This window comes from Oncorhynchus gorbuscha, linkage group LG11 (genome assembly GCF_021184085.1).
Source record: "Oncorhynchus gorbuscha isolate QuinsamMale2020 ecotype Even-year linkage group LG11, OgorEven_v1.0, whole genome shotgun sequence".
Lineage (NCBI taxonomy): Eukaryota > Metazoa > Chordata > Actinopteri > Salmoniformes > Salmonidae > Oncorhynchus > Oncorhynchus gorbuscha.
In genome coordinates this window covers 67,946,949-67,965,854 of record NC_060183.1, presented here as the reverse complement: position 1 = coordinate 67,965,854, position 18,906 = coordinate 67,946,949, and the positions used below count along the sequence as shown (strand labels likewise).

The 18,906-nt window shown below is 40.9% G+C and overlaps 1 protein-coding gene across 2 annotated transcripts in view; it reads right to left on the bottom strand.

Moving 5' to 3' along the window:
- Positions 1–18: 18 nt before the first annotated feature.
- LOC124049156 (1-acyl-sn-glycerol-3-phosphate acyltransferase alpha-like) overlaps positions 19–18,906 on the bottom strand; it is a 33,586-nt gene continuing 14,698 nt past the window's right edge. Inside the window, exons 3-6 of one of the 2 annotated variants that reach the window (XM_046370531.1) lie at positions 6,063–6,238; positions 5,609–5,704; positions 4,554–4,626; positions 19–4,380 (exon numbers count right to left, since the gene is read on the bottom strand). In XM_046370531.1, the coding sequence (XP_046226487.1) occupies positions 4,214–4,380; positions 4,554–4,626; positions 5,609–5,704; positions 6,063–6,238 (512 nt within the window). In that variant the 3' untranslated portion in view covers positions 19–4,213. Of the gene's footprint in view, positions 4,381–4,523; positions 4,627–5,608; positions 5,705–6,062; positions 6,239–18,906 lie in introns of both variants that reach the window. The other variant, XM_046370532.1, reaches the window with a different exon arrangement.

Here is an 18,906-nt window from a genome sequence, read left to right as displayed (position 1 = left end):
TCAAATATAACCACAAACTCAACATGAAAAGTGCTTTATTCATATTTAGAATACTTTAAATCTTTCTCCAATATCTTATATATCATTTTGTAAACAACAGCCAGATCAACCAACCAGGCTCTCCAAAGTAGTGCTGCAGAGCCTGTTGAGTTAACATATGATCGTCATGAGTCAATGACGCTTTTAGCTGACACACTAGAAAGTTAAGCTACAAAACACCATGAAAATAATCATAAAAAGATTAATAGGCGAACTATTGACCATTGTCTAAAAATCAATGACAGTATACATTTGGTTGAAACCAATTTGGTAGCATCTTTGATGAACATTCAAACCTCTGTTGTAAGATTTTTTTAAAAGACACCACTGCATTAAGATAACAAAAACCATGAAAGGCTTACTATTGTTCATATATACTTCTATTAACATAAATTAAAGTCACAGATTTATTTGATGTATTCAGACTGATATTCCTTACATGGTGGTACTGGCCTTCAAGAACATACAGATGAGGAAAGCCCGGGCCTTGAGTTGATTTACTCCTCAGAACCAAGTAAGCCAAAAGCCCAGCAGGTAAAGCTACTGTAGCCAATCGACTATGAAGAGGCCTCGTATACAGGGTTATTACCAGACAAAGCATAGATGATTTCACTTCTACAGCATGAGCGGCTCAACAGGGTTGGAGTTAATCAACTCAGTCAATTCAGGAAGTAAACTGAAATTCTAATTAAACATGTTTCAGAGAAGCACTGAGGATAATTGAAGTAGATGTTTTTTGGATTGACTGAATTTAAATTGATTGACCCTCAACCCTGTACCTCAGGAAGTTTGGGTGCACAACAAAGAAAAATGCTGGAGATTAAATTAAGTTTTCAATTACTTTACCTTAATTTAAAATAAAAACAATTAATCATTGACATTTCTTCGTGTCAGAAACCAACTGTATGCAAAACAACATTCCATTGAAATAAGTTATACTTAGTTTTTTTAAATTGAAAAATAAAGAGTTAAATGCAATAAGTAGTACACAAATAATCCTGAAATACATTCTCAGACTGGTGTTTTTGACAGGCAAAAAGCTTCAAGCGACATCATTTTAGCCCACTAATGTAAAGGCAGTGAATATAAAAAATGTCAAGATCTGGATACAAATTATAATAAGAAGCTGCGTTGCCATACATTAAAAGTATTTCAGTCATTCCAGTCATCTGTCTATTAATTACGGAATATAAAACCTCTCACAAGTTTACAAACTTCACAATCCCAACTTTGATTATTACTACCTTGAATACAAGGCCAAAAATATTCAGCCAATTCCTCGCTTCCTTTAAAAATAGACCGCGCCTTTCCCCCGCAGTCAGAGTTGTACATATCATACACCATCCATCGATTAAAAACATCAAATGTAATATTCTCAGTTCTGTTTTGGGTATCATAATTGGTCAGAAAACCACAGTATGTAATGACTATGCGTGTATCCCTCCTCTTCCCCATTAATAGGAAAAGCACCAGTTTATCAAGTATAAAGCTAAGGAAACCACTCTGACAGCAGCCCTTCTACACTGAACAAAAATATAAATGTAACATGCAAAGTGTTGGGTCCCATGTGTCATGAATTGAAATATCCCAGAAATGTTCCATTGGCACAAAAAGCTTGTCTCTCAAATTTTGAGCACAAATTTGTTTACATCCTATTAGTGGGCATTTCTAAATTGTCACGGTAATTTATACACATGACAGGTGGCATATCAATAAGCTAATTAAACAGCGTGATCATTACACAGTACACCTTGTGCTGGGGACAATAAAGGGCCACTCTAAAATGTGCAGTTGTCACAACACGTTACCACAGATCTGTCAAAATTAGGAAACATGCTATTAGCATGCTGACTGCAAGAACATCCAACAGGGCTCTTGCCTGAGAATTTAATGTTAATTTATCTACCGTAAGCCACCTCCAGTGTCAATTTAGAGAATTTGGCAGTACGTACAACTGGCTCACAACTGCAGACTGTGTGTAACCACAACAGCTCAGGCCATCCACATCTGGCTTCCTCACCTGCATGATCGTCTGGAGGCAGGGGTGCTGATGAGTATTTCTGTCCGTAATAAAGCCCTTTTGTGGGGAAAAACTCATTCTGACTGACTGGGCCTTGCGTCCAAGTGGGGGGGCCGATGCCCTCCCAGGCCCACCCATGTGCCCCTGCCCAGTCATGTGAAAGCCATAAATTAGTGTCTACAGAACTTATTTCCTGATTTCCTTCTATGAACTGTAATTCAGTAAAATCTTTAAAATTGTTGCATGTTGCTTTTATATTTTTGTTCAGTATAGTTGCCATGTAACAATAAGGAACATTTGGCCAAGCAAAGAATGCACAAGACTTAGGTAATAAATACATGTTACTCGTGTACCCGTGTTACATCTAGATCACTTCCCAAAGTGTTACTTTTAAAGCACTAGCACACTTTTTCCAACAAAACCAGAGTTCAAGTAAGTCCCTCCGTTTCATTCAGTTTGCTCCATTTGCTTTGTTTGGCTCTTAAAACAGTTTCCGTTGCCAGATGTAATGAATACATCCTAGAACTCTTACACTTTGGAGCAGTTTAGATTGAACAGTTGGACATTGCACTTCATAAAATCACCTTTTATACATCTTAAATAGGTTCTCCATGCACAAAGAACAGACCTTTAAGACACAAATCAAATTAACACAAGACCATATGATGTAGATATAAATAAAGAGAAATATAGAACACTTTGCTCAATGTTACATGCAGGTTATTTCTTAGGCGGATAGAAAATAAGAATGAAGAAAATCTGTGTAGTAAACCAAAAATGCACATTTGGAAACGGATAAGTCCAGTAAAGTCCATGAATTCACGGAGGATGGTTCTTGTCTTCGTTGTATACCTTGTTTGGCGTGGTACATTATATCATGGTACAGTACATCAAGCATGGTACAGTATATCATTGAGCTATTGTGATAAGGTGGTTGAGATGCCAGTGTGGTCAGTATGTAAGTAAGTAACAATATAGAGTGGATTCCACTGAGACACAGATAAGGAACAAGTTCCTAAGTCAACTACTGTTGATCTCATCTCGCTCCTCTGTTGCCCTCCACCTCCCCTCCAGACCCCCTGTTCTTCACAGAGACAATAGGCTGGAATGCAGAACAGGGGATGATACACTGGGGTTGGGTGGGATGTGGTGTTGAGCAGCGGGAACTGTTGTGTGTGCATGTTAAAGCAGGGTGGTTGTGTGTTGCGATTGTCTGAGAGCGCATTAAGAAAAGAGGTTAGGCAGCACCAGAAAAAGCTATAAATATCCACTGGCGACATTTACGAAAATCTAAAGTCAAGCCGAAGGAAGGGAGAGGGAAAATAGCGAAAGCACAACTACTGCCATAAAATCAGACAACCATGAAGCCACTTAAAAACAGATAAACAAAACAAAAAGCTGGACAACAGAGTAATCCAAAAGGAATGCATGATGAACCACATCACATCCCTGCTGTTCTAACCTGCTGCAGTGAGCGGTCAGGGCTGGAATGTACTGGGCCAGGCCAGACCAGGAACCAACCAGAACCAAACTGGACCAGGCCAACACATCAGAAAGCAGAGAAGAGTTCATGACGTAGACCTGGTGTGTGCGTTCTGTCCTGGTAGAGATACACTCAAATATATTGGCACCCTTGCATGATTCACTATGTTTTTTAAGATAAGTTGACATTTAAAAAATATATTGGCACCCTTGCATGATTCACTATGTTTAAGATAAGTTGACATTTAAAAAACATTTGGTGTACACACATGAATTTGTTTTATTTACAACTGCACAGGACCAATACATTTTTTCTTCTAAAATTGAGATTGTTCATTTCAAAGTAAAAAAAGATAGCCTGGACTAAATTATACAAAATTAATTTGGTTGGAAGCAATTATCTTGTTTACGGTGTCATTTCTCTCACCCGTGGTAAGTTGCAGGTGCCTTAAGGGTAAGACATACCCATTCAACCAGTTTTGAAAAGAGAAAACAGAACATTCTGCGCCATTGTAAAGTGCGAGGGTGCCAATATATTTGACTTAATTTGTGGGTAGGTAGGTAGGTAGGTAGGTAGGTAGGTAGGTAGCTGGGACGATGTGGAGGGGAGAGAAGGGGGGGGGGGGGGTTTGGTGTCTTGGACAGGAAAATGAGGAGGGAGGTTGTTCATGTTTAGTGGCACAAGGAGGGCCCGTTGCTCTGGGTTACGGGGGCAGAGCCAGAGATGTCTAGGAAGACGGAGCGCATGAGGTCGTAGGACTTGTTGGAGAGGTCGGCCACGTTGTCTGACGTCATGCCCTTCGTCTCAATCTTCGGAAGGATCTTCAGTGTGATGGTCCCTTGTTAGAACATAGCATAGCATAAATATCAACATCATCGTAAACATCATCACAACAACCCTCATCGTGTCTGCATGGAAGCAAAGGACAACTTATTTTGATAAATAATATTATAAGCCATTAAGAGTAGCTGTGGATAACACCTTTTCAATATGAACTACAAACATCTGTACCCGAGTTGAACTGCTTTTCTTTCCGTAGATAGAAGTTACTGTAGGAGGAGAACACGATGGGAATGATAGGAGCCTGGAACAGAGACAGAAGCAAGAAAGAGAGAGAAGCAAAGAAATATAATTACCATGACAGTTCGTTCCACATTCGATAAGCCCAGGGTACCAAAATACCATTATTTCCACGATCACAAACCAACAAGTAAAATCTACTTTAAGGATGCTTCCCTCCCTCAGGCAAGACAAAGACAAACATGAACACACAGACAAAGACATGCATGGCTGACTGGCCTACACAGACTCTCTGTACACACATCTATGGGCACACACACACATGCACCATCTCCTCCAGCCCTGCAGAGGCAGCCCTAGAGATATCGTTAGCTCTGCATTGGAGTACAACAGTCATGTGTTAATGATATGGGAAACTCAAACATATACCATTCTGCAGAGATCTACTACACAGATTAGGGTTTTGAATTGACCCTTCTGTAGACCAGATTCCTCAGACATTTCTGTGTTAGTTAATATGGACCAGCAGGTCTTGGTTACTGTGTTCCGTCTGTTTCTCAGATCTATCCACTGATACACATCCTTTGATTGAGCATGCAGGCGCACAAGGCCTACATTGAATACAGGCTATACAGACAGACTGTACAATAAACACACACACACTTCGACGCCTCATAACCTGGAGTGAACCTGCGGTGTCGGTCTGGCTCTGTTTCATGTAACGTTATTCTTTACATTTATTTCACCTGTCTCCCTTCCTCAGTCTTTCATTCTCCCCAACACTCATCCGATATCACCCTCCATCTATAACCTTAGAAACCCTTTCCATTAGGCTCTCTGGGTCTCTCTCCCACTGTATTGCTCCCTCAGTCTTTGCTTCTCTCGGTCTCTCTTACTCCCTTTTGTCTTCAATCTGTGTCAAAGGTAGTGAAAATGTCCTCTGCAATTCATATGATGTTCAGTCAGTCTCAATGTTAGGTTGTTAGGTCCCCCTTGTGAACACTGGAATAGAGGCATGCACGCACACACACGGCCCTGTGGCTCACTTGCGCTTGCACTGCCAGGTGGAAGGCTCCCTTCTTGAAGGGCAACAGGTCGCCCCTCTGGTTCCGTGTACCCTCCGGGAACACCCACAGACGGATCTACAGGGGGCAACGGTTAGGGGTCAAAGGTGAGGCCTATGTGGAAGCATGGAAACAGTATTTAAATATCAGTGGTGGAGAAAGGTCTGGACACTAAACCAGAAATAAACATAGAAAAAAATTAAGTATTTTTTATCAAGTTACAAGTATTCAAACTTGGGTTAAGTTTCAGGATATACTGGCTTGGGAATTTAATTAATTTGTTTAATTAATTATTATGATCTAACAGTATGTCACTCCCTGACATCATACATTATTGGGCTTTCAGAATGGAGTTAGTCGTTAGATTGGAAGGCTCCAGAGCACAGCGCGGGTTTACGAATTAATCTGGTCCAATAGATTAGTCCTGTTGATTTACCTGGTCATCCAGCATGGTCTTGGCAGCTTCGGCCATGACACTCTTGGCGTCTCGTGTCTTCTTGCGGTTGATGAAGACGATGCCGCCCAGCCAGCACACGATGCCCACAGTGCCAGCGTACACCAGCTCCTTCTTGGCAACCATGGTGCAGCGATCTGGGAGGACCTCCATTAGACCTGGGGGTTGGAAAGGATCTGTTAGTGGATCTGTTACAGGACCTCCATTAGACCTGAGGAGATCTAGACTATTAGATCTGTCAGGCATTTACACAGGCAGCCCAATATTTTTTCACTAATTAGTCTTTGGACCACTCAGATCAGCACTGAAAAAGAGCTGATGTGAAAAGATGTTTTGATTGGTCAAAAGACCAATTAGTGAAAAAAAATATAAAAATTGGGCTGCCTGTGTAAATGAAGCATTCAAGGATCTTTTAGATCGGATTGCTGGGATATTTCATCTGTATGAAATCGTCATCATGTGGGGTTGAATCTAAAACTTAAGAACCAACCATGCATGTAACTGAATTAACAGTTTTGCACAAGGATTTCATTGACACCACTGAATGATTTGGAATGAGACTAATACCCTGACTACACCGCTCATGTTGCTTGCGCGAGCGTGGCAAAATAAATTTAGAAATCTATGTTATTCAATTATTGCACCCACTGCTCACGAGCGTCTGCGTTGCCAAGGGCTAAGATAGAAGTCCTTTCTAATTCTGGTGCAGATTGTGCTGCAAGTCCTGCCTCTCCCATCTCCTCATTGGTTTATAGAAGCAGGTACCCACGTGCCATCTCCTCATTGGTTATACCCACGTGGGTGTTTGAAAGATGAACTGTGTTGTCAGTCGTCGTGGTAATACTATGACAGTTTAGATGCCAATCACCATATAAGTTCAAAGATGAAAAAGCCTGGAAGGAGGAGAGATGACTAGAAACGAGTCGGTTTACCTTTTATGTGTGGATTAATTGTCAGAGTAGAGGACCTTGTGCATTTCAGGTAAAATAACAACTCAATATTTATATCAAAGGTCAAATTAGCTAGCAACAGCAAGCTAGCTAAATAGGACAAATTAGCTAGCAAGTGCAAGCTAACTAGCTAAATTGCCATAAATGTTTAATGCTTTTTGTCCTGTCCCCAAATTAAATGTAATTGGTTCAGAGTTTGTTTTGATATTTTAACCTGCGTGTCGTGATCGCGTTTGATGTAGGGGGACAAAATAAATGGATGCAAGATTGCCGGTTTGGGTTCCGTGTTAGCCCTTAAAGGCCCAAGTCTAATAATCAGACCACTGTGCATTAAAAACAAATTAATCAAAATGTTATTGGTCATGTACACATACTATCAAAAGGTGCAGCGAAATACTTATGTTTCTATCTTCAACAGTGCAGTAACACCGAAGAAAACAAACAAATCCCCAAAATAAAAATAAATTAAGAAACATCAGAAGGAGCAATGTCAGAGTCTGGAATATGTAAGGGATTATCAATGAGGGGATGTGTGTTTTATAGAAAATAATGAACGTAGAAGGTTTGTTCCACAACGTACTAACGGAGTGGATCTAACCATCCACAGAGTTGCATTACTTTCCAGAGGACGCATAGCCCCTTGTTGATTATCCCTTACATATTCCAGAGTCTTAAATTACAGCCATGGTACAATGTCACATTTGCCCTAGAAATGTGTATACTTGCCGGTGACAATGAACTATTGCCATTCAATTATTCTGTTCTTGATATACTGTATGGTAGAAGAAAACAGTGCATGCTCTAGAATGCACTTCAAGCAAATCTGAAAAAAAGTACACCGAACATAAATAAATGCAACATACAACAATTTCTATTTACTGAGTTACACAGTTCATATAAAGAAATCAGTCAATTGAAATAAATTCATTAGGCCTTGGATTCAGTCTATGGATTTCACATGACTGGGAATACAGATTTGCATCTGATGTTCACATACAGTACCAGCCAAAAGTTTGGACACCTACTCATTCAAAGATTTTCCATGGCAACCATGTTGCAGAGATCAAACCCAATCGAGATGGTTTGGGATGAGTTGGACCACCGAGTGAAGGAAAAGCAGCCAACAAGTGCTCAGCATATGTAGGAACTACTTCAAGACAGTTGTAAAAGCAATCCAGGTGAAGCTGGTTGAGAGAATGCCAAGAGTGTGCAAAGCTGTCAAAGGCAAAGGGTGGCTACTTTGAAGAATCTCAGATATATTTTGATTTGTTTAACACTTTTTTGGTTAATACATGATTCCATGTGTTATTTAATAGTTTTGATGTCGTCACTACTCTTCTATAGGGTAGAAAACAGGAAAAATAAGGAAAAACCCTTGAATGAGTAGGTGTGCCCAAACTTTTGACTGGTACCTTATTTTTGTGGATTGTCCAACATTGGAGCATGTTTGGAATGGGGGTGTGTAAGTTACAAAACACATGTAAAAGGGTAATATTTAATTTTTTAGGATTGTATTGCCCTTGTGACCCAATAAAAGTGTTTATTTAATACATTTGCAAAAATGTATAAAAACCTGTTTTCGCTTTTTCATTATGGGGTATTGTGTGTAGATTGTTGAGGAAAACATTTTATTTAATCAATTTTAGAATACGGCTGTAACGTAACAGTGTGGAAAAAGTCAAGGAGTCTGAATACTTTCCAAATGCACTGTATGATTGTGTGTGTAGAAAAAATATGAATTGACAAGGTGTGTACAACAGTAGCTATATAGGATGAGCCTTGACTAGAATACAGTATATACAAGGCCTTCAGAAAGTATTCATACCCCTGGACATATTTCACATGGTTGTTTTACAGCCCGAATTAAAAATGGATCAAATATATGTTTTAAATCTCACCCATCTACACACAATACCTCATGACAAAGTGACAAAATATAGATTTTTTCAAAATGAAATATAGAAATCTAACTTCGTTAAGTTCTCCCACCCCTTTGATATGACACTCCAAATTTAATTCAGGTGCATCCAATTTCCTTTGATCATCCTTGAGATCCACTTGTCGCCAATTCAATTGCTTGGACATGAATTAGAAAGAAACATACCCATCTACATAAGGTCCCACAGTTGATAGCGCATGTCAGAGCAGAAACTATACCAAGTCCAGGGAACTGTCCGCAGATCTACGAGATTGTAATTATGCATATCTGGGGAAGGGTATACACATTTCTAGAGCATTTTCAAAATGCAGATCTTTAAAAAAAATCTGCATTTCAAACCATTTCACATGCGCTTTATGTTAGAATTCAAGTGTGATCAGGAGCGCGCAACTAATGTTCTCCTCCACAAAAAAATGCATTAGCGCAACACATTAGGCAGAAAAAAATAATAATTTTCATCAGATGACAGAAGTGCAATGCATAGCAGCTACACAAGTAAATGAGCTTACAATGAAAAAGCAAGGTATTTTTTGCTAAAACTATGCAAGGTCAACAAATGTACAACGTTTATCATAGAAAAAATGTAGCCAGCTACATTTCCTAATATTTTTCTTAAAGTTAATCTTGCATTTACCAGAGTAAAGTAGGCTACACTGAGAAAATAACTTTGACTGATGTGTGAGCGCTGTCTGCATGTTTGTGAATTCTCATCGGAGTGCAAATGTGTAATGCCAAGCACAAATCACAAGAAGCATTTTAGATCTGCGTTTACAAAATGAAGCAATATATTTCTTATGCACGATAAACACAGAATTCTGTGTTAACCCGACCCCGGTAGTGTGCCTAGAGCTGGTCTTCAGACCAAACTGAGCAACCGGGCTAGAAGGACCTTGGTCAGGGAGGTGACCAAGAACCCAATGACCACTGACAGAACTACAGAGCTGTTTGGCTGAGGTGGGAGAACCTGCCAGAAGGACAAAAGTCTCTACAGCACTTCACCAATCGGGACTTTATGGGAAAGTGGCCAGACAGAAGCCACTCCTGAGAAAAAGACATGACAGCATGCAAGATAAGGCAAAAATGCCTGTGGTCTTATGAGACAAAAATGTAACTCTTTGGCCTGAATGCAAAGCGCAATGTCTGGAGAAAACCCATGAAGCATGGTAGTAGCAGCATTATGCTATGTGGACGCTTTTCAGCAGCAGGGACTGGGAGACTGGTAAGGCCAGAGGAAATAATGAAGATCCAGCCAAATCCTAGATGAGAACCTGTTTCATAGTGCAAAAGACCTTAGACTGGGGCCAAGATTTGCATTCCAACAGGACAATGACCACGAGCAACACAGCCAAAGCAATGCTGGAATTGCTTCAGAACAAGAATGTGAAAGTCCTTGAGTGGCCCAGCCAAAGCCCAGACTTGAATCCCATTAAAAATCTGTGGAAAGACTTCCAGATTGCTAATCACCCCGTATAACGTAACAGAGCTTGAAAAATGGGAGGAAATCCAGATGTGCAAAGCTGATACAGACATACCCAAGACGACTCACCAAGCTGTAGTTGCTGCCAAAGGTGATTCTACAAAGCATTGACTCCGGGGTGACGATACTTATGTAAATTAGATATTTCTGTATTCACTTCGTCATTATGAGGTAGTGTGCAGATGGCTGGGGGGAAAAAAATGAATCATTTGAAATTCAGAATGTAACACAAAATGTGGAAGAAGTCAAGGGGTATGAATACTTGCTGAAGTGGGTAAAACATTATAACATTATTAATGTCACCAGTGTTCAATGACTATGTACATAGGGGCAGCAGTCTAAGGTGCAGAGTAGAGTAGGTGGTAGCCAGCTAGTAACAGTGACTAAATTCAGGGCAGGGTACTGGGCGGAGGAGGCTGGCTAGTGGTGACTATTTAACAGTCTGATGGCCTGGAGATAGCCGTTTTTCAGTCTCTCGGTCCCAGCTTTGGTGCACCTGTACAGTCTGCCTTCTGGATGGTAGCTGGTGAACAGGCCGTGGCTTGGGTGGCTGAGGTCCTTGATCTTCTTTGCCTTCCTGTGGCTGTAGATGTCCTGGAGGGCAGGCAGTGTGCCCCTGGTGATGTGTTAGGCTGACCGCACCACCCTCTGGAGAGCCCTGCTGTTGTTGGTAATCACACTGTTGAGTCAGTGGTCTGATCAGTCGACTTCACCCTTTAATGCACAGTAGTCTGATTATTATTGTGAGGAAATGTCTGACCTTGAATGGTGTTCCCTCACCTTATCTCACACTAGCCTTACGAAGTCACAGTTAATATGTCATCTATTTGCAGGGCTCTAGAACTGACCTTTTTTACAAGGAGCACATGTGAGCCTAAATTGAAAAATGTAGACAAAGAAATTAGGAGCACAATGAAACATTTGAAATAATAAAGGGTAGGTAGTAAGGCTGGGCAATATGAACTAAATATATCACAAAATGTTTGATATGTGACAGTATTTTATGTTTCTTAATAATAAAAGTTCTAAATATGCTGTATGAATTGTTCACAAACTATTAAAATGGGGCTCTCTATATATACTTTTTAATCCAAATCCAAAAAAAACAAATATTCAGCATTTTCAATCAATCGCTGCATTTCTATTATCATTTCCACACATGTTGGCAAAAAATATACATTCCTAGTTAATTGGTGATCTGTTGTAAATATGATTATTCTAATTAAATAGTTGGAATATCGTGGGGAGGACCAATGAATAAACGAGGGAGGAATTATTGACAGGGTAGGAACCAAAGTGTTGGTCAGTGTTTCCAGGTGACTCTTACTTCATGTAGCTAGCTAGCTATCCAGCCAACATATCCAGCCTATTTCTCTCTGATAAGATACCGTTGCACAAACATGTGCCAGCACCAAGCCAAGGTAGAAAAATCTACAAAACTCCCATAGCCTACTTCACAGAGAACATGCCGAAAAGTTAAAACAAAAAGGAAAACAGACGAGGTACTACACAAAGAGAAAGCAGGCATGATTCTCTTACATTTTGAACTCACGGCAAGATAGCAACAGAGCCTGCCTTACTAGATAACAGCCTCAAAGCCATAAATAGCATGAGGTGTGGCTAACGTAAGCCACCTTGAGCTAGCTACCAAGCTAGCCTACGAACTATGTAGCCACAGTAGATCTTCCATACGACGTTGAGAAATAGTGCATTGTGGGTAGTTTAGAAGTGATCTGGAAATAAGTTAATATGTAATAACCCCAAAACATACCTATGTTTGTACTTATAGGTAACCAGATCGTGACTATAACTAAGTTACTACATCTTTGACCACACAATTACATTGGTGGGTAAAAACTCATGCTACCTACCCTTTAAAGCAGGGGTCCCCAAACTTTTTCCTGTGAGGGCCACATAACTTTTCCCTTCTCTGATGGGGGGCCGGTGTCAGTTTGTAACAGAAAAAGTGTGACGATCGTAGGGGAGCTTAAAATTTTTATTGTTTTCCAGAAAGCCACACATAACCAAATAACCCTTTCCAGGTTCTTTACAGAAAAAAAGTCAGGAAACAAATAATAACACTATTAATGAAATAAATAATAACTAAATAACCCTCTCTGAGTTCTTCACAGAAAAAACAGGAAATAAATAATAACTAAATAACTCTCTCTGGGTTCTTCATAGAAAAAAAAGCCATGGAACATTAACTTTCTGTCGTGCCATGCACAATCTTAACAGATAAAAGTTCAGCTCAGTTGTCAGAGCAGAATCTCTCTGACACATATGAGCAGTCTCTTAAAGTTCTTGTGTTCCTTCCTTATAATCCTTTTGTAGGTTCCAGTAGGCTTGTAGACACCGCTGTTTGCAGCTCTCTCTCATCAACTTCCCTGTGAAAACCACAAAAGCAGGTTGAGAAACTGAACTATGTGATACAGCACCTACACAGCACAATACATTTCACTACCAGTATGGTTGTAAAGATGGATTTTATCCCAGTAGATTTTATTATGATTATATTTGTTTATGCTCAGAATGACTCATTCAAGTCAGAAAAGTGAGCTTACCTATGTATGTTCATCAGTGTGAACTGTGGGCCTGCATCTGGCTGGTGAGAAGTTGAATATCAGGTTCCATTCTAGTTACAGCCAGTCTCAAGCACTGATGCAAATGTTCATCTGTCAATCTTGATCTCATCGGGGTTTTCAGCAGTTTCATGCGAGAAAAGGTTCTCGCAGATATACACGCTGCCAAAAACTGTGGACATTTTCATTGCGTGTTTTTTGATGTTTGGATATGTGTCGTTTGAGAGGGCGGCATAGAAGTCAATGAGACTGTTGGGCTTGAATGAGACTTTCAGAACATCACAGTTCTGTAACTCAGCCAACTCAAACTGATATGAAGGCTGGGCTTCATCAATGTCGGCAACAAAGGGGTTCTGAAAAAGACGGATTTCTTTTGCATATGAACATGTAGTTCACTGAATCGCACACCGAACTCCGCCTTCAGCATTTCCAGTGCTTCCACACACTTTTCAGCTGGGAACGGGACCGCTGGGTTCTCTGTCGACAGGTTTTGGGTAGCAGGAAGATGGACGAAGTTGCGCTTTTTCACTTGTTCCAAAAGCAGCGCTAATTTCACCTCAAATGCTTTTATGTGTGAATACATGTCGCAAATGAGTTTCCCCTCGCCTTGTAGCTGCAAGTTAAGGCTGTTAAGTATTTCTGTCACATCTGTTAAAAATGTGAGGTGCCATTTCCATTCTGGGTCGATCAGCTCTGGGACCGTTTTGTCTTTTAAAATGAAGAAATGCGTTAATTTCGGGTAGCAGCTCGTAAAAACGCCTCAAAACTCTGCCCCGGCTCAGCCATCGGACCTCTGTGTAGTACAGCACATCTCCGTGCGTAGACTCCAGTTCAGACAGGAATTCTTGGAACTGCCTGTGTTTAAGTCCCTTTGCTCTGATGAAGTTTATGCACGACACCACAACCTTCATTACAGAATCCCACGTCAACACTTTTCAGCACAGTGCTTGCTGGTGAATTAGGCAGTGGACTCGTAGCGGGGCGGTGAGACCCCTTTTTTCCAACTCCCGGTTCATGCGTCCTATTAGACCGCGAGTTTCGCCCACCATGCTAGGAGCCCCGTCAGTCGTGATGCTAGCTAGCTTTGACCAGTCCAGGTCCAACTTCTCCATGGTTTGGCACACTTTGTCAAAAATATCCTCTCCCGTTGTAGTCCCTTTGAGACTTTGGAGGGCTGCCAGCTCCTCGCATATCTCAAAGTTTGCGCTAACTCCACGAATAAAAATGAGCAGTTGCGCTGTGTCTTGCACGTCCGTGCTCTCATCCAGTGCTAATGAAAAAAAGTCAAATTCTTTCGTCTTCTGCTGCAGCTGGGCATATACATTACTCCCGATTTCTTCAACGCGTCTGGTGATTGTACTCGCCGACAGACTTACGGCATTAAATGCATCTTTCTTCTCGGGACACACCTCCTCCGCGACACCATCCATACATTTCTTAACAAACTCTGTCAGTGAAAGGCTTACCGCTTCTTGCTATCAGTTTAGCAACCCGAAAGCTGGCCCGAACGGATGCCTGGTTCAGCTGAGCTTGGCGTACAAATGTATTCTGCTGAGATAGTAGTCCACTTTTTAGCTTTGAGAGTTTGTCTGCTCGTATTTGGCCTTGCAAGCTATTGTACTTGTCTTTGTGACGGGATTCATAGTGTCGGCGAAGATTGTATTCTTTGAATACCGCCACCGTCTCTTGACAGATGAGACAAACAGCCTTTTCTTTGCATTGAACAAAAAAAATAATCGTTTGTCCACTGCAGGTTAAATACCCTGCATTCTGTATCAATTTTTCTCTTACCTAACCTTTTCGCCATTATTCCGTTCTCTCTTTGACAGGGCCGGGCCTAGGATTTTTTTTCTGGAGGCCAAATAGGAAAAAAAATTCGATAGCGTCTCTGGTATTATTCAGAGGGCCGGGCCAAATGTGCTGACGGGCCGTATCCGGCCCGCAGGCCGTAGTTTGGTGACCACTGCTTTAAAGCTAGAATGGTGCTCCTAAATCAATTTCAGGTCGCACAGCAAAAATATTTAGGCACATAGGCGAGCAAAATTATCACACTGTAGAGCCCTGTATTTGTTTGAGGTGGCTGATTACAATCAGTAAAGTTTTGCATTTGATTGGTCTGGAATTTTGTACTGGGTCAAGTCGCCATGCCTTGTAGTGAGTTATAGGGCTGTCGCCGACAAAAAAAAAAATCTTGGTCGACCAAGAGTCGTCTGTTCCTTCGACGAATCGACTGTTCATTAAACTTGTATTTTTCGGTATGTAAACACACCCTATGCGTTTTAATAAAATCAACTATATGTAGGCTACGGAGCTTGTCTGATGCTTTAAGCAGACATCATTATTTAAATCAGACACAAAGGACTCAAGAGGGAGCCAGAAATCAAGATAGCCAAACCAGAAGAAAAAAAAACCTGTTCCCGACCCACCTCTTCCAGCTGCTGCTTGCCTTCGCAGATTCTGTCATTAGGCTACTGAAGTGGCCGCTAATAGGCTACACCAGGGTTCGGCAACCTTTTCCCATTTGGAGTGCCAATTTTTCTTACCCAGGGATGCAAACTGGTGAGGGCCCAAAAAGGTTACACTTTTTTTCACACTGAAACATGCAAACAAATCCCAGGTTTTAACTAATTAAACAAAGAATATGATCTACATCATCAGTATGTGTGTAACATAAAGTGGTTAATGTGAACCGAACTCACAGCTAAAAAATGTAAGGAAAGCAATCCAATGTTATTTGTTGCCCAGACTTCACTGCAAATGACACTCAAGTCTTGAAAACAAACACAGTAATATTGCAGTTAGACATGACAGCCTTTATAATAGAATGTTTGTGACCACACACATCTAAATATTGCACTTGGGGAAAAAACATCTTAAAAATAGAATGAAACAAACAGGCATTACATTTTTGCACTATTATAGTGGCCACTATAGACATCGATCAAGAGCACAAGGCTACATGCAAAAATAACATTCAGAGTAAAAAAATGTAATAATCCCCCTCAAATCCCAAAGGTGTTACTTTCAAGTTCAACACAACTAAAGCAATATCTTTGGGCTACAACTGCACGTTATTACATTGTCTGCCAGTGGAGCGTGTGGCCAGTGGAGCATGATACCCTTTGTTGGCACAATTGATCTCTTTCAGGCAGAGTACACCTGGCATACACCTTTTTATCCACTATATTGAAAGAAGGAAAGTGTGTGGCATTTCATTCACCTCTATTGGCATCCAGCATAAGCCAGGCCCAGCTCCAGCTCCACTTTATCCCTGAATCCATTTGTTTAACAAGCAACGACCTCACTTTCACCTCATGCTCTCATTCTGAAAATTAGAGGGGAAACATTAGTTCGTTCGCTAGTTAACATTTTACACAAATTGCCAGGGTCCAGGCAGGAAGCAACTAACGCGTTAAAACTTGAGGAACGGCAAGGAGTTGTATACCAGTTAACGTTAATACTATAGCAAATTGGTTAGGTTACTAACGTTAGCTAGCTGTCGGACTGTATTAGCCAGCTAATTTTCACACAATAAACTCAATTACTTGATGTGCTCAATATTTCTCTGGCTAGCTAACGGAGAATTTGATCCAGCTACTATAGCAAGATACTTAACAATGCTAACAATTCTTGTTCCACCACACTTTCTCCATAACCTCAAACTTTCCAAATGCCAGTTGTTTTTTGGTCACAGCTCATGAAGTACACTTCATCACCTTCTCATCCCAGTCTCCTTGGTCAGGCTTCTCACCTACCTCTTCGTTATCGTTCGGCAAACTGCCTTTACACCCGACTGCGGTCTTTCCAGAGCGCTCGCCGATTCTGTAATTAGCAAATTGGTTGTCTCTGCTCTTTTCAGCCGCGCGCTGCATTCTGTTATGTGAAGGATTGGCTGAGCCTTAGATACAGACAGTATCGCTTACAAAAGCGCATCACTCGTTCGTTTACAGCCAGTAGTGATCCAAAGACCCCCTCCCGAACTTCTCATCGGATCTACACGAATCACGTAGGTCACCAAATTTGGATTCAAAACGGTAAATTTCACCGAAAAGGATGTTCACTTTAACTAGCTGATCCAGCCACAAGCTTGCACTAACAAACTTGCAGCATTGTATAGAATATTCTGGAACCTCAAGTTTCCAGAACCAGTGAGATCCAGACAGACACAGCTGTAGGCTATTAGCGCAAGGGATAAGAAGTAAAACAGCTGGGCCTCTTAGGACTTTCCACTAGATCAAAGCAGGACTTTCTTTCCCCCTGAGTGGTTTTCGAAAGGGAGAGGACTGGAAAGGTTCAAATAGGCTACATCGAGGAACTATTGTCATTCTCAATGGATGTAAAAACATACTTTGTTTATTTGCCATTTGATGTGAAAAAGAAATTACTTCGAGAAGCGCCAAAGCTCATTAGTGGTGGTGAGTCAAGACACTCAGAAATACTATCAGATCCCCAAATGGGCACATAAACATACAGTTGGCGCAGGCTAGGTAGCCTAGGCCTACTTCTGCGCATAAATCAGGTGCGCGTCCTTACTCAACATTGAGAGGAGCGCTCCAAAACTAAACAATTCATAAATTGACAACTCGTAAATGGAATGAAATAAAAACTTGTGTAGCCGAGGTTTGTGCTCTGCAAACAACGTGTCCACTCCGACAATGACAACTGTAAATGACTAATAATAAATTAAATGCATTAAAACTTCTTAGCACCCCCCCCCCTACTTTGTGCAATTTCCGCCTGAAGACATACCCAAATCTAGCAGCATGTAGCTCAGGCACAGAACCAAGGATATGCATATTCTGGGTACCATTTGAAAGAAAACACTCTGAAGTTTGTGTACATGTGAATTGAATGTAGGAGAATAACAAAATAGATCTGGTTTAGATAAAACAATGGAAAAAAAACATACGTTTTTTTTATCATCTTTCAAATGAACAAGATAAAACAAACATTCAGATAGGATTTTTATTTCTTTTATTTCTTTTATTTCACCTTTATTTAACCAGGTAGGCAAGTTGAGAACAAGTTCTCATTTACAATTGCAACCTGGATGATGTGGACAATTTCAGTGAAAAATACAATAGGGCAACAGTACTTGTGCAAAGTTTCAGAATGATAACTTCCAAAATGAGTGTGCTACATGACATTTATCATGAAATCACCCAGGTGTCCCACACGAGTAGCCCAAATGTACCCAAGTGGCCAAATTGGTGAAGGTATACATTTTGAAACCTAACTATATACAAAATACCAAAATGGTATTCTGACACCCCCCCTCATTTAATAAAAATAGAGGTAAAATCATGGGGGGGGGGGGGTTTATGTATGTATACACACACACACACACACACACACACACACACTTACAAAATAACATGTAACTATTTACACACTTTCAATATTTGGAAGACCCTCAGTCCTCTATCAAATCAATTTATATAGCCCCAGCCTAAAACCCCAAACAGCAAGCAATGCAGGTGTAGAAGCACGGTAGCTAGGAATAACTCCCTAGAAAGGCATAAACCTAGGAAGAAACCTAGAGAGGAACCAGGCTATGAGGGGTGGCCAGTCCTCTTCTGGCTGTGCCGGGTGGAGATCAGTGGTTGTAGAGGGTGCAACAGGACAGCACCTCAGGAGAGAAAGAGAAAGAAGGAGAGAAAGAGAGCAGACTTAAATTCACACAAGACACCGGATAAGACAGGAAAAGTACTCCAGATATAACATACTGACCCTAGCCCCCACCCACTTTGCCATATAATCCCACCAACTTTGCCAAAACTCTAGACAATATTCTGCTGCTGATGCCAGATGCCATAGCAGTCTCTTTCTGATGTAAAGCAGAGGGCCCTGAGCATGTGGTGCATGTGATGGGATACTT